This window comes from Oncorhynchus keta, chromosome 15, assembly GCF_023373465.1.
Source record: "Oncorhynchus keta strain PuntledgeMale-10-30-2019 chromosome 15, Oket_V2, whole genome shotgun sequence".
Lineage (NCBI taxonomy): Eukaryota > Metazoa > Chordata > Actinopteri > Salmoniformes > Salmonidae > Oncorhynchus > Oncorhynchus keta.
The window spans coordinates 15,360,671-15,377,421 of NC_068435.1; the positions used below are offsets into that span (position 1 = coordinate 15,360,671).

Sequence of the window (16,751 nt, forward strand, 5' to 3'; positions counted from 1 at the left end):
ATTGACTTGATGCAGCAATCCAGCCATCAGTCAATCAATTTGACTCAATCTTACACCACTCACAAAGGTTTATGTTACATTTCACACCATTTCCGTGTGAAATAAGATTTCAAAACCTAATGATATCAAGATATCCTTCCTGTCTTCTCTCAACTTTGCACTTAGAGCAATTCAATTCTGTGGAACTCACTAACATTCCAACTGGCACGATCACGAGTGTGGGTAGGAGAGTGCACTGTGCAATGACATTGTTTAGTCATCCAGCTAGCTTTTCCTCCACAGTCAACAGTATTGTACATGTGTGCACAGTGTGCACATTGATATGGGGAGAAACATCAAGGCAAAGACATCTGAAGTGTGTACTGTACAATATTCCTCTATTCAGCTGCTGTTGTGTTGATGTTGTGTTCTTGAGAAAGGTGAAGGTCACTTGTTCAGTTGAGAACAATGTCCAGAGCACTGAGCACTGCAGATAGAAATGCAACATAGATAGAGAATGAACAGATGGGAACTCTTTTCCGCACGACAGCCGATCTGATCTGTTTAATACGTTACGTTTCTTCGTTACAAATATTGTTTTTATTCTAAGTGACCTTCCCTGTTTATTAAATGTCATTTATTGGTTTCGGTGACTCTGATCACTTAAAAGAGGTTGATGTATTATGGGATGTCAGAGTGTTGCCTAGTGATGTCCGTGTTCGATATTACCGTAGATGGATATGTTCTGAAAACCAATTTGCAAAATTGAAAACATTTTATGCGAGGCTTTCTGAACGAGAAGTGAGATATGATCATAGATCTGAATTTATAGCCTTGGTTGAAGTGATCGTGTGAGATGGAGGACATGTCCAACACACACGCATAGGCACACACTGCTTCACGGATCAGGTCCTGACTCATGGCTCGGGGCGCCTGAATGGGCGTCTCTCTCTTCACAGCTAAATTAAGCAGAGAGGCCACAGCAGCCTGCCACAGACAGACAGGCTAATTTGTAACATTTCATCCTGTTTCACTCAGACCTTCTCCGGGTGAGCAGGATGATGGATGTAGAAATGGGAGACGCTCTCTCCAAGAAACATCTCCACAGAAAGCTCCTATACTCCTCCCTCTTCTCCTCACCACTGTCCATTGAAAAAAAGGCTGAAAATGTGGATCAATTCCTATCCTCTTTGATATCCCCAAGTGTATGCCCAACCACATTAGCTGAAAGTGATTGGAGCAGCATTAGCATATTGCAGCTGGTAGTAACCTCCGGGGCAGACAGGGAGAGGCAGTGGGAACATAATTGAATAAATGTCTCCCTCTGCCAGCGCTGACATCCCATAGGGACCTTTTCACACTCCAAGTTCTCGGTGAGGGTTACATCATACAGAGGGGTGACACTTATTGGAAAAGAGGTGTGTCATAATATCTCCCATCGGCCACTCTGTATAATTAGCGTCGAAAGGATAATTTTATACATGTGGACATAAATAGCCTCGTTAAGCCGGGCCCGTACATTAATGGGTGTGGCCCCGTAGTCTTGCATTTGTGACGACAGCTCATAGTTTACCTTGGAACTGGGCCTAAGATGTCGGATGTCCCCCAGAACACTTTGTTTATGTTTCTATCAGTAAGGACTTTGTGATCATGTTTTAGGACGTTCCCTTCCAGTGTTTATTCACGGGAGTAGCGCAAGTTGTCTGTGGTGCGACACGGGACCATTCTGGCTCTCTGTCAGCACTTGGCAACAGTATGTTCCAGTTTCTCTGCTTCTGGAGGCTCCCCTCAAAAACAAAATTGCTCATGAAAAGTTGGGGAAACTGTAAAATACTGTAGTAGGATTTACGGAGGTAAGTAAAAAAAACAAACAACTAAAGTGACATAAATCTAAATGCAAATCGTCAAGCCATCCAAAAGGTTTTGATCCATCGTCATTTTTGCACAGAACCATGCAAGGGACAGGGTTGGTTTCTCAGTTCGGTCGGTATTGTGTGCCGGTCACCGTCTCCCAGCAAACTTCAAGACATGCCATTATTACTCAGAACTGATGCCAAAATCACACCCAGTTACATTTACTGCATGAAATTGTGTTATGGTACCTTATTCTATCTATACAGTCAAACGGGAATCTGAGGTACTGTATGTAGGCCCTGCTGTAGGTGTGGTTGCAGAGGAAGTGCAGAGGAAGTGATGATCACCTACTTGTTTAACCTACATGTATTTACAGTACTTAAAGTCAAAATATTAGCTATCCCCTTGATGAAAAAAATGGAGAGCGAAATCTTAGCTGAAGATAGTATTTAATGACCAGACGTTCTCCTCTTTTTGGTACAACTGTCACCTGCAAAATAAATAACAACACGTACAGAGAACATACCATCACCGAATGCCAGCCATTAAAATTGGTTTATTCCGCTACTACAAATGCATTCTGTGGCAGTGTACACATAACAATGGTATACATTACTTAGTTTTCATCCTGTTTTATCTAGTCTAAACACAATCAGATGCCAGCTTTGCCTGTTCTTTTAGATAGAAGTAAGAATGATTGTATTCAGATTATTTTCCTCACCAGATATTATCAGCATATTGATATGAATTTCCCTCTCTCTCTTTCAAAAATTGTGGCATTTTTGGCAAGGACTATTTTCATAAAACGAGGACTCTATTTTGCTGTAACAGCTATTGGAATGATGTTTGGGCAGTTAACGTTTAGAAAAACCCTGGGGCATGTCATAAAGAAATATGATGTCTAGAACTGACATTCTCTATCATAATGTGAAATACAGAGAGCAATACCCTCTCTATACATTACTTTTCTATTTATATTTCTGTAATGTCCTGAAAGTTGCGCCCCGCTGCATCTGCCCCTTCGTTATTACATTTGTCCCATTTGTTCTGTGACATCCACAATGAGGTCATATTCGCGGGACACCCACTCTTGCTGCTTCTAAACCCCATGGGGCAAAACGGACATCTGTCAGTAAATGAGGTATGGCTCTAATCTCTCTCTCTCTCTCTCTCTCTCTCTCTCTCTCTCTTTCTTTGCTTCCTCTCTGCCAGCTGAAGTACATCCACTCTCTGGAGAGGACATTCAAGCACCTGTGATGTCTGTTTACTGGTGCTATACTAAGTATCATGCACTAAATGCAATCTGAAGAGGGACACGGGGGTTCCCCCAAAATATTTGTTGGAACAAAAATATAGTAAAACATATAATTAGGTATGGAGCTTTTTTTTTGGTGATGACAGATGAAGGAGTTAAATCTCAAACATATGAAGAGGTTAACGCTGGTATGCCTGGAACAGGTGAGAGCACAATCGAGTAACCCTCCAATCAACTCAAAGGTGTAAAAGCTGATTTGAAAGAGAGACTATAAGCAGTGGCGGACTTGCCAGGTGGACTGGTCCATTTTTTAGCACAGTGGGTCTGTCCAACTTCGTTTTTTGTGCAAAATGACAATTATCTGGCTTATAATGGGGGCCTCAAGGGCCGTTGTGTTAGAAATAGCAGAGACGATTTCTGGTCCCAGTCCACCCCTGACTATACCGTAATGGAGTGATATCCCTCAGTTGGAGTGGATGGTTAGTGTGTAGAGGGGCAGTGAAGAGTCATGCTTGATTAAGTCCCTTTCACAGCAAGCTGAACATGTTATTAAACCAAGAGCTCTCTCTTTGGACAGCCTGACCGCTAGTGGATGCTTACAAGTACAGACTTGGTCGACAGACTACAACATGTCTAACTGACTTTCTGATAAGGTTTGTTCTCCTTACGTAAGTCATATCGTAATGCTGTTTTCTTGATTGATAACGTTCACTTATAATTTCTTAAATGAGAGATCCATTTCCCTTTTGAAGGAGTTCAAGGTAATACGTCATTTGGACACCTTGTGGTACTGGGAACTCATTTACTGTCTCTAGCCATCCAAGTAGCTAAGTACTTTATTTGTATTCTTTCAGGATTTTTTTTTTTTGAGAGATTTTTCTTCATGCCAATTTCAGACAGGGAATGCATTTGTTATACTGTAACACATTACTGCAACTCTCTAGCTTTTCAACTCTAGAAATCCTAGGTCCCCCGCCAAAGAAAGAAATTGAAGTAACAACAACAAAAGTAACATAAATCTAAATGCAAATCGTCAAGCAATCCAAAAGGTTTTGATCCATCGTCATTTTTGCACAGAACCATGCAAGGGACAGGGTTGGTTTCTCAGTTCGGTCGGTATTGTGTGCCGGTCACTGTTTCACAGCAGACTTCAAGCCATGCCATTATCTGAATACCTGTGGAAGCTCTGATTTGTACACTCTTAGAAAAAAAGTGCTATGTAGAACCTAAAAGGGTTCTTTGGCTGTCCCCATAGAAGAACCCTTTGATAAACCCTTTTTGCTCCCAGGTAGAACCCTCTGTGGAAAGGGTTCTACCTGGGAGCAAAAAGGGTTATCCAATGGGGACAGCTGTAGAACCCTTTTGAAACCCTTTTTTGTAAGAGTATATGGAACAGGTAGACTACATTTCATAGTTTTGTGAGAGTATGAGTGTGCAGCATCGAGCTGGAAGTGAACTCTCTCCCTCAAACACATTCTCTCTTTCTTTCTTTCTCACTCTCTCTCACTCTCTCTTTCTGACCTATTCTGTTTTTAGTGGTTAGCATAAGTAAAAAAAAAATAAAAAAACGTTTTCAAAACATTAAGAGATATTGTGTAATGGAGGCAATGTTATGCATTACATTAAGACAATTTCTATGAGTTTTTGAAGAGGAATGTATCTGAAAAAGGAATGCAATGCTTGTATTCAGTGTTAACATCGTAAAAAACTTGCTCTGAAATTAGTAATTAAATAACCCTCTACTATTTGTACATTCAGGCACTGAAAAATCACATGTCAATATGTAACTAAAAAAGATAGTCGCTCTCAACTTTCCCTTGGTAAGAACAAGGAAACGGAAACTTTGAAATTGGCATTCGTGTACATTTTCCTACTCAGTAGTAATGTCATGTGCATTCCCCTTGCTCTCCTTTTGTGTGACCCCCCTCACCTTAAGTGAAATTCAACAATGAACTGACGTCAGAGCTTTCAGAGGCCCTCTTAAACAGTCACCTTGGCTTACGGGGAAAAACCATGACACTTGTATTGTAAAAGGGAAGTCCACCAGTTTGAAGTGTCCCTCCGTGTGGACAAAGGTGTCATCTATCCTCCTCGGACCCCGTAGACTGATCTGACCAGGCCAGGCAAGTCCAGGCAGACCCTCCACGGACGCACAACCCCTATCCCCCCCCACCCCCACTCCTCACTGGGTTAAGGACGCTCCGGTGTGATAGCCAGCTCTCACCCCAGCAACCCTAAACTCAGTCAGTTTAACTATACAAGGGCTTTTACAAAAAAAGCTAACTTGAACAGCCATACAATGGCTAAAACATAAACCATATCTCTACTTGCCTCGGTTTAAGTCGTTTAGGCTGTTGTTTAGTGGATGTGTCAAAGTTTTTAATGGTTTGCATTGGAGCAGTTTCTAGTTCAGTCCCACGCTGGAAGTTCAGTCATAGAGGTGTTGGTTTTTGGATGTGACGTAGAGGGGGGGTTAGGGGAATGTTATGGGTTGTCATCAGGGGTAGTGCGGTTTAGGGTCGTTTTGGGCGGTTTCGGGGGGGGCTAACCACTGTCAGAAGAGGTGTGCGGCGCCGTTGAGGGAGAGCGACGCCGGCGGGCGGTGGAGGTCCAGGAGCGTTCAGAACGTTCGGAGCGCTCTGAGCCCAGTGAGGTGGGCCGGAAGCGGTGTAGGAAGCCGTCCAGGAATTCCTGCTGCTGCTGGTTTATGGCTTGGGAGATGAGACAGGGCAGAGCCTGTAGGCTGCCCGTCACCGAGTCCAGCTTTTCCTCTAGCATGCCGATCCGCTTGTCCAGTTCCTCGCTACGCTCCTGCAGCTCCGACACCAGGTCATACATCACGTTCTGGGTCTGCAGGAGGAGGAGGAGAGAGACTAGGTGATGGATCTATTATGTTATATGCTAAGTGTATTTATTGTGTACATGAAATGTAGTCGTTTGACACTTGCCATAAATTGCTCTCAAAGCATATGCATGTAAATTCTGTATGGTATCATTATCACTATATGGTGAATATTAGACTGGTAGCTTTGAACTCACATCAGTTGCAAATGACCCCTTAAAAGAGGTAATAATAATGAACAAATTAATACATAAATAAATCATGCTAGAGTAAACAACTAACTGGAATCTGAATCTATTGATGTCAATATGAGAGTTGACAGGAAAGATAACTATCTGGGTTAGAAGGGGTAGCAACTAGGGAAAAAACTAATTGGTAGGGATCTTTTCTTATCAATATCACCACAGCTTTTGAACACAAAAGAAATGAAACTGTATTTTTTTTTTTTTTACACTGGAAGGTGATTATACAACATTATTATACAGCATAACACAGCAATAGAAGTAAAGTAAAAATACACAATAATGACAAACGGCAACAGAAATAATGTAGTTATGATTATTTATTTAATATTAGCAGCAGATTTTCCAGAGGGAAGCGAAAAACCCATTTAAGTCAATATGGATAATATAAAAAATGATGTTGGATGCTAACCGCCGATAAACTCCACAGTAGAATAGGATGGGGTGTTGGCACTGTTTGCGCAGTTCTGTTAATGACAGTGAAGGCAGGTGTTCTGGCAAACATTAGAGAAGGACACTGGGTGCTAGTTAGCTAGCCAACTAGGACTCCGGTAGTCAGCAGGCGGGATGGGTAGCTAGCTAACACACCAGTAGACAGTGAACTTCACCCCAGCCTGTTGCCCCACTGTGTGCTAGCTAGTTAGCTAGGAGGACTCTATTACACAGCAGGTGGGAGGTGGGGGCAACACCGGTAGCTAGCTAGCTAGTTAGGACACCGGTAGACAGTGTACTTCACCCCAGCCTGTTGCCCCACTGTGTGCTAGCTAGTTAGCTAGGAGGACTCTATTACACAGCAGGTGGGAGGTGGGGGCAACACCGGTAGCTAGCTAGCTAGTTAGGACACCGGTAGACAGTGTACTTCACCCCAGCCTGTTGCCCCACTGTGTGCTAGCTAGTTAGCTAGGAGGACTCTATTACACAGCAGGTGGGAGGTGGGGGCAACACCGGTAGATAGCTAGCTAGTTAGGACACCGGTAGACAGTGTGCTTCGCCCCCGAAAAACTCAGATAATAGTTTTGTTTCCCTTTTCTTTTGACCCACATTTGAAATCGCATAGACAATCAAAGGAAATCCAGAATATCAAAAGTGTCACAAGGGGGAGATGTTCCTGCAGATGCTCACAACGCCCTGAATTACGGGCCGTATTCACACACTATTGTCAAGACGTGCGCAGTTATACCCACACCACAGTCCCTGGCCATTGCCACTCAACGATGCTCTTTTAATAAGAGCCACCTAACACTGTGCGTGGGCCGGGACCTTCAGATCCCACGGTGGTGACGTTAACCCGTACTCTACGAACCCTGTCATGACGCATTATCTTGACACTATTTAAATGGACAGTCTGGTGATGACAGGAAGCTTTTTGTTGTTGTTCATTCACTCAGTGCTGATTGAACATATATTTGTCTTGCTTGGTTACAAAAAAAGAAGAAAACAAGTCTAAAACAGTTGATGTGTTGAAAACAGTCACATAGCTAACCAAGTTAACAAGCATGGCATTTTCTTTTGATTGCCCAAAGGTCATGCAAGCAAGCAATTACAGTATGTTGGTGTTGTTTGACTTGGGTGCACCCCCACCCCCTAGCTACATTGAAAAGTAAACTTGACACTGTGTTAGTCAGTCAGCGCAAATTTGGATTATAATGACATTAAGAAAATTGTATTGACAGAGGAGGGAGTGTACTGAATAAAGGCATAAGGTAAGGGCTGTAACGTTAGCTAGCTAAGCAATCCAGGTTGACTAGTGTATGGAGTAACGTTAGCTAACGTTAACATTAGATTAGCAATACTCATTGTATTTATTATACATTAGCAGCATGGCAGTTTCCCAAAGTTTAGTGTTGACTATGAACTGTGCTTTGTGGAAGAATGTGGGAGATATTGTTGTGCCGGTGCATCGCTAACTGTCCATACAGTTAAATGTACAGCCTTGTTGGCTTGTAGCTAGCTAGCTAATATTACTGGCTATTGGTAGTTGGCTAGCTAACTGGCAATGGCAGCTATCTAAATTGTGCTTATTTGTTTTTACCTTTATTTAACTAGGCAAGTCAGTTAAGAACAAATTCTTATTTTCAATGACGGCCTAGGAACAGTGGGTTAACTGTCTGTTCAGGGGCAGAACGACAGATTTGTACCTTGTCAGCTTGGGATTTGAACTTGCAACCTTTCGGTTACTAGTCCAACACTCTAACCACTAGGCTACCCTGCCATTTGTGCTGTGATTGCATGTAAGTGCCAAGGCCAACAGTTTGCACAGATGGCTTTGGCCATGTGAATAACTTTCGATAGAAAAATATAGCTAGCTTACTTTCCTTGTAGCTCGCCTCTCATCCAAGTGGTGTTAGTGTGACCGATGTGAAATTGCTAGTTAGTTAGCGGTGGTGCGCGCTAATAGCGGTTCGATCGGTGACGTCACTAGCTCTGAGACCTTGAAGTAGTGGTTCCCCTTGCAGAGGGCCGTGACTTCTGTGGAGCGATGGGTAACGATGCTTTGTGGGTCACTGTTGTCTGTGTGCAGAGGGTCCCTGGGTAGGGGTGAGGGGATTGACTACTGTTACATTAGCTAGCTGCTAGCCCTGTGCAACCTAAGTGCTTTGGTCCTATTTCAGAACTGAGATTTGGCTGAAAAGATGTTAGCATAGTCAGAAATGCTAGAAAAGGGTAGAACGTCGTTGGTTGTTAATGGACATAAATGAGAGTGATAAATTAATCAAAACTCTTAACCCTACAAACTTATTCAGTCCAAATGCTGGAAAGTCTAATGGTCACTTTGTGGATGCTGTCGTTTGGGGCAATAAATGGTATTTTTTGGTGTCATATTGGCATAGATATTATGGTAGGGAGATTTGATTTTGCGCTTTGCAACATTGTGCTTCAACCAATGCATATACTGTTAGGGGCTATCGCCCCCACAATAATACTATTTGTGTTTTGGAAATGTTCTACCTCCTTATATTCCACTGGTCATAATAGCAGGACAATTCAGGATCAAGGATGTCTTGTCAGGATGCTGACTAATACCACAGGACTCTAGCCCCTCAATTAAGTTAACAAGAGAATGCATTTCTCTGAGCTAATTGGTCATTTTTCATCATCATATATCTGTCATTAGCCGAGTCAAACTTAGGGGATAATCTACAAACGACTTCACGGACCAACAAAGCCCTGCTGTCTGTTCAACTGAACAGGCTACTTACTAATGACTACTACTGAGAAGGTGAATAACGAACATCAAAGAGTTTAGGTGTTATTTACATGGCTATCCAATGCTCTATTCCCTTAGCCAAGACAGACTGCTTTAACAGCAGGTGAAGAGAGACCGGTGGGGGTCTGGCAGTGCAAACACACATTAAAGCACCAGCTTCTGAACATTTTAAAATAGAAACCTGGAGTGCAAATGCCACACACATCAATGCTGCGGCCGGCGTCCAGCTGCAAACCTTTGAAAAACCCTGCCGCATGGCCTTTATAAGCCAGGGCAGTGGCCTGGATCGGGGCCTGTATATCTGGGTCTTCTTACCTTAGCCAGGTCTACTAGCGTGTTGGCCTGATCATTGAGTTTCCTCTGCTCCATCTTCACACTGCGCAGTCTGGGCAGAGGCAGGGGGGGTGAAGAGGGTAGAGAGTGGGGATAGAAGGCAGGGGAGGTGTAGAAGTTAAAGAGTGGGGATAGGAGGCAGAGGCAGGGGGTGAAGAGGGTAGAGAGTGGGGATAGGAGGCAGAGGCAGGGAGGTGGAGAGGGTAGAGAGTGGGGATAGGAGGCAGAGACAGGGAGGTGGAGAGGATAGAGAGTTGGGATAGGAGGCAGAGGCAGGGGGGGTGAAGAGGGTAGAGAGTGGGGATAGGGGCAGAGACAGGGAGGTGGAGAGGGTAGAGAGTGGGGATAGGAGGCAGGGGAGGTGGAGAGTGTAGAGAGTGGGGATAGGGGCAGAGACAGGGAGGTGGAGAGGGTAGAGAGTGGGGATAGGGGGCAGAGACAGGGAGGTGGAGAGGGTAGAGAGTGGGGATAGGGGGCAGAGGCAGGGAGGTGGAGAGGGTAGAGAGTGGGGATAGGGGGCAGAGGCAGGGGAGGTGGACAGGGTGGGGATAGGAGGAATGGGAGGTGGAGAGGGTAGAGAGTGGGGATAGGGGGCAGAGGCAGGGAGGTGGAGAGGGTAGAGAGTGGGGATAGGGGGCAGAGGCAGGGAGGTGGAGAGGGTAGAGAGTGGGGATAGGGGGCAGAGGCAGGGAGGTGGAGAGGGTAGAGAGTGGGGATAGGGGCAGAGGCAGAGAGGTGGAGAGGGTAGAGAGTGGGGATAGGGGGCAGAGGCAGGGAGGTGGAGAGGGTAGAGAGTGGGGATAGGGGCAGAGGCAGAGAGGTGGAGAGGGTAGAGAGTGGGGATAGGGGGCAGAGGCAGGGAGGTGGAGAGGGTAGAGAGTGGGGATAGGGGGCAGAGGCAGAGAGGTGGAGAGGGTAGAGAGTGGGGATAGGGGGCAGAGGCAGGGAGGTGGAGAGGGTAGAGAGTGGGGATAGGGGGCAGAGGCAGGGAGGTGGAGAGGGTAGAGAGTGGGGATAGGGGCAGAGGCAGAGAGGTGGAGAGGGTAGAGAGTGGGGATAGGGGGCAGAGGCAGGGAGGTGGAGAGGGTAGAGAGTGGGGATAGGGGGCAGAGGCAGGGATGGGTGGGTGGGTCATCAAGGTGGAGGGGGGAAGAGCAACACATGTTTGTCAGAAGAACTCTCTCTGTTAGGACGTTGAGGAGAGAGAGCAGCCTGCATGCATATACAAGCATTCCCAATCCTGATCATCGCCAAACCAATACATGCAAAAATGCAAAAAAAATCTATGAGTCAAATAAAAGTCCAAACAAAATACCCCCCTCCCAATAAAAAATACAATAAATGTAAATATTATCAAAAATAGAGCCTTTCATAAAGGTGACATTCCTTTATGTGTGCTCCCAGCTGTCACACCCTTACAGCGAGCTCAGCGTCAGGCCGTCAGAGAAACGTCAGTCATAGGGTGAGCTTGCAGTGACTTGAGAGTGATGTGCACTTATGGTGTGGAGGGTGTATGTGAGGGAAGGGCCATACCCTGTGAATGTGGCTTACAGTATCTATACCAGTGGCAGTTTTCTATGACATTGGTCGATAAAACACTGAAAAAAGTGTACTTTAAATTACTAATTTATGATATTTATGTACTGTACTACACTTCCTAAACACCACATCTGCATTCTTGATCTGGTCGCCCTTGGAAAAGTGATTACTTATATCGGATTAGGTAAATAAAGGTTAAACATTTTTTTTATCACTTTCAATTAATATTTAAATACCTTGGGAGGATATTTGTGCATTGGTTTAAAGTAATGACGTCAGTGATGACATCACACCAATCAATCAAATGGGTCAGAGCAGCTCACAGATCATTGCACCTGTACATAGGCCATGTGTAAATAGCCCATCCAACTACCTCATCCCCATACTGTATTTATTTATTTTGCTCCTTTGCACCCCAGTATCTCTACTTGCACATTCATCTTCTGCACATCTATCACATCTATCACTCCAGTGTTTAATTGCTATATCATAATTACCTCGCCACTATGGCCTATTTTATTGCCTTACCTCCCTTATCTTACCTCATTTGCACACACTGTCTATATACTTTTTTCCTACTGTATTATTGACTGTATGTTTGTTTATTCCATGTGTAACTCTGTGTTGTTTTATGTGTCGAACTGCTTTGCTTTATCTTGTAAATGAGAACTTGTTCTCAACTAGCCTACCTGGTTAAATAAAGGTGAAATAACAAATAAATAAAAATGGATCGACATCCTGGTGACTTGAGGCAGGCAGAAAGTTCCCCAAAGTGCTAATTCTGAGGCAAGGACATTCATTGATGTGCAAATGAGGACATCACAGCAAAGGCTCTGTTTTCAGCTTCATCTAACTAGAGGCTACCAGCAAGGCCCGTTTTTTCCTATATAGCGTCTGTGAAGGAAAGGCATCAGAGTTGGGTACAAAAATGACTCTAAAGCTGGTTTCCAGGGTACTTCCTGCTAGGGTGAGTTAAGATACTAGGCCACTGCAGTTGTGTTCTTTATTGTGAGTGTCTGATATGTCTGAGTGTTGATGGCAATACAAAATAAGAAAATACCTCAAAACAAAAACAGACTTTTCAAACCCTTGAGATAAGTGTTAACCACAAAATCAGGAGCAAGGATGGGTCTGCCAATGCAGGTTAATATAGCCTACATATTGTTTCTATATTAATCATGGAAACATCATAGATGGTGACTTCATTGATGAATGGACTCCGGCCTAGCCAACAAGCCCCAACAAGCTCATACTGCCAGATGCCTCTGACTTTCTTCAGACACCCCACTACCATGTCATCATCAGTGGTAATGTTGATGCTTTTTGTCATTCCATTCAGAGGATGGGGGTAAATGGAACATTGAAAGAAAACCAAAACAACCGGCATCCAGCATTTGAAGGTTCATGCATGTCAAAACGAAGACATGGAGAGGGAGAATGTCGAGGAAACAGGAGGAACATAGAAGACTCAACTTACTTCTGAGCTCTGCAGTGATAGAGCAAAACAAAAACAGAACACAGTACAAAGTTTTAAACCCCACAACATCCACGAAACAAGTGAACCATTACACTTCTCACTGTAAGCACAGGGTAAGGGTTGAGGAGGGGAAGGGCAGGGGGAGGAGGACCATTACATTACAGGGTGTGTGTGTGTACATAGCATTTGTTAGGTGCGGTATCCAGTGTGTGTGTTAGTGTTTTAGTACACAACTAAATAACACATCTAGCTAACCCAAACACACAGAATATTGTCACAGGATATGGCTGAGAGTAGGAAAGGAAGGACATTATAACAAAGACCACTGAGAGTGCTGTTAAGAAAACACAAGAGTGGAGGCTGCTGGGGGGAGAACGGCTCATAATAATGTCTGGAATAGAGTCAATGGAATGGTATCAAACACATCCAATCACGTGGTTTCCATGCGGTTGATACCATTCCATTGACTCCATTCCAGCCATTATTATGAGCCGTCCTCCCCCCAGCAGCCTCCACTGATGCACATCTACACAAAAATATTGTTAGCAGTACAACTAAAACCACTACTACTGTTACTAGCTCTACAACAAAGAGCAATAAAGACAATAACATGTATTTAACAACTTAACAACAGGTGGTAAAAACAACTGTATGTGTCCACGTAGGCTTCAGACATGCTAACGATGGAGTCATGATCTTTGGGAAACAACACTTACTGATGGATGGCCTGTAGAAACTTGCGCTGGTGTTTCCGCACCTTGGCGTGATCGATCTTCTTGACCAACTTAGTGTGTTTGTAGATGAGCCATGTTTCCCTGAGTACATTGGCAGCTGTGTTCTTTACCTGTCGACCAATGAGGAAACACATGTGAACCCTCGGGCAAAAGCAGGGCGTCCCGAACAACTGCCTGTTCATAACATAATACTCTATGTTGATTTACTTTTAGGGAATTGAGAAAGGTAAACTGAATTGGGAAAGGTAAACTGAATTGGGAAAGGTAAACTGAATTGGGAAAGGTAAACTGAATTGAAAAAGGTAAACTGAATTGAAAAAGGTAAACTGAATTGAAAAAGGTCAACTGAATTGAAAAAGGTAAACTGAATTGAGAAAGGTAAACTGAATTGAAAAAGGTAAACTGAATTGAAAAAGGTAAACTGAATTGGGAAAGGTAAACTGAATTGAGAAAGGTAAACTGAATTGAAAAAGGTAAACTGAATTGAAAAAGGTAAACTGAATTGAAAAAGGTAAACTGAATTGAGAAAGGTCAACTGAATTGAAAAAGGTAAACTGAATTGGGAAAGGTAAACTGAATTGAAAAAGGTAAACTGAATTGAAAAAGGTAAACTGAATTGAAAAAGGTAAACTGAATTGAGAAAGGTCAACTGAATTGAAAAAGGTCAACTGAATTGAGAAAGGTAAACTGAATTGAGAAAGGTAAACTGAATTGAGAAAGGTCAACTGAATTGAGAAAGGTCAACTGAATTGAGAAAGGTAAACTGAATTGAGAAAGGTAAACTGAATTGAGAAAGGTAAACTGAATTGAAAAAGGTAAACTGAATTGAAAAAGGTAAACTGAATTGGGAAAGGTAAACTGAATTGGGAAAGGTAAACTGAATTGGGAAAGGTAAACTGAATTGAAAAAGGTAAACTGAATTGAAAAAGGTAAACTGAATTGGGAAAGGTAAACTGAATTGGGAAAGGTAAACTGAATTGGGAAAGGTAAACTGAATTGGGAAAGGTAAACTGAATTGAAAAAGGTAAACTGAATTGAAAAAGGTAAACTGAATTGAGAAAGGTAAACTGAATTGGGAAAGGTAAACTGAATTGGGAAAGGTAAACTGAATTGAAAAAGGTAAACTGAATTGAAAAAGGTAAACTGAATTGAAAAAGGTAAACTGAATTGAAAAAGGTAAACTGAATTGAAAAAGGTCAACTGAATTGAAAAAGGTCAACTGAATTGAAAAAGGTCAACTGAATTGAAAAAGGTCAACTGAATTGAAAAAGGTCAACTGAATTGAAAAAGGTAAACTGAATTCAGAAAGGTAAACTGAATTGGGAAAGGTAAACCGATGAAAATAACTTCTTACCAGGGACATGAATTTGTTTTACCCTGTTCCATCAGGAACCATAAATGACAGTTATTGTATTATTGTAATATAACCTCCTGTTCAGTAAGGGATGTGACATTTACAGTAGTGCTCAGTGGTGGAAGATGCCACTAGAATGAGAGCTTGAGTAACTCACTCGTTTGCAGAGTTGTGTGTCCATCATGAAGTTGTGGACATGCTTCTCAGCCTTGGTCAACTCCAACTTCCTGGCTACCACGGCGACCACCAGTGCAGTGCAGCCAGCTCCCTATTGGTCAGAAACATAGTCAAGCCCAGAAATGAAATAATGTGAAGGGTGACTTGAGTTGAGTTATTGTATTAATAGTGAGGTGACTGCTTGGAGGGAAACATTTCAAGATGTTGAGCTGCTCTGGAATAAAGCAACAAGTTGAAGAAATAGATGTCAGATTTAAAACATGGCTGTTTCATGGGAATAATATGTCTATTGGTCATGCAATACTGCATGAAACACACACAAAAAAGGAATTTCCAATGACAAGCAACATACCATGATCCCTGTAAGCAGACATACGCCTTTCCCACAGTACGTGTTAGGTACCATGTCTCCGTAGCCAATGGAGAGGAAGGTAATAGAGATGAGCCACATGGCTCCCAGGAAGTTACTGGTCACTTCCTGTGTATCATGATACCTAAAGTAAGGAAGAGAGAAACAGAGGAAGATACACATCAGTGACACCCGATACTGTAAAGGAAACCTGAGCATGCTGGAGAGGTCGTGAACTAACAGAGGTGGTTGAAGAAGAAAGAAATGACATGTGCATAGTGTTTCACCTTCCGTCATGCCTGCACTACACATCTAAAAAGCACCCAATCCATGTTGGAAACAACATGGTGAAACATTATGAAGTTGTGCCGTCACATTCCAATATACTGTAGCTGTTCAGTCAATGCTCTGTGCTAAATTAAGATACACATTCAATCATTCAATGAGTAGCCAAATTAAAATGATATGGAAGGGAAAACACAATTGATTTCAATAATCCTTTTAAAGAATCTAATTAAACGCTGATGGCGGTTTGAGAATTCTCCACAGCAAAACACTGAACATTTACTGTATGTATCAGTGTCTATTAAACAACTTGAGACGATGGATGATATCAATTGAGAAACGTTTAAAAATAGACATGAATCCAGACATACATCTCCTACTCATTAGCATAGCAATTAAAATATTATGAAAGATGATTGGAATAAAGAAAGTGACATACATTAAGTTATGCAGCTATGCATTTAAGCGTTATGAGAACCGCAGGCAATTGATCTTTTAAGTTTGAGTCTTACAGGATTTGAATCCAAACTAATCACTGGAAATCTAAAATACTATAACCACTTTGATCAGCACTCATTCCCAACAGATTCTGAATCAATGCACCCAAATCATTTGCATTTGCTTTTACAAGAGAGGAAAATATATTTGACCATCAACATCATTTTGTTTAAAGAAAGGAGAGTGTCAATTCTCATTTCTTACAGCACAATGGGGGAAAAACTACTTTGGATCTGTAATGTGAAGAGTTTGAACTACCCCAACAAAGGTTTGGTTATGAACATCATCCCTTCAAAATTTATCACTTAATTTCATCATTCTGTTTGCTGAAAATGGCAGAAAAACATGCGATAGCCAATGCCCCTTAAAACACAACGTCTAAACGGGACCCTTGCGACGTCCCAACTGACTTCACCCCATTGAAGTTGACATTTAAAGGGGTTAAGGTAAGGGTTAAGGTTAGGGTTAAGTAAGGGTTATGGTTAAGGTTAGTGTTTAGGGTAGGGACATCCCAAGGATCCATGATAGCACTAACCCTAAAACCACAGCAGATAGATTAAAAAAACACCACCTCAAATGTCAACATTGATGATGACATTACCATCCCCTTTGCATTGTGGGATAA

At 42.7% G+C, this 16,751-nt stretch overlaps 1 protein-coding gene across 3 annotated transcripts in view; it reads right to left on the reverse strand.

Annotated features, from left to right (window-relative positions):
• Positions 1-2,270: 2,270 nt before the first annotated feature.
• The window catches only part of LOC118400379 (small conductance calcium-activated potassium channel protein 2-like), a 55,550-nt gene continuing 41,069 nt past the window's right edge, over positions 2,271-16,751 (reverse strand). For 2 of the 3 annotated variants that reach the window (XM_035797187.2, XM_035797189.2), the window contains exons 5-9: positions 15,347-15,488; positions 14,975-15,085; positions 13,446-13,573; positions 9,696-9,765; positions 2,271-5,938 (exon numbers count right to left, since the gene is read on the reverse strand). In XM_035797187.2, the coding sequence (XP_035653080.2) occupies positions 5,633-5,938; positions 9,696-9,765; positions 13,446-13,573; positions 14,975-15,085; positions 15,347-15,488 (757 nt within the window). In that variant the 3' untranslated portion in view covers positions 2,271-5,632. Of the gene's footprint in view, positions 5,939-9,695; positions 9,766-9,788; positions 12,739-13,445; positions 13,574-14,974; positions 15,086-15,346; positions 15,489-16,751 lie in introns of those variants that run through there. The other variant, XM_035797188.2, reaches the window with a different exon arrangement.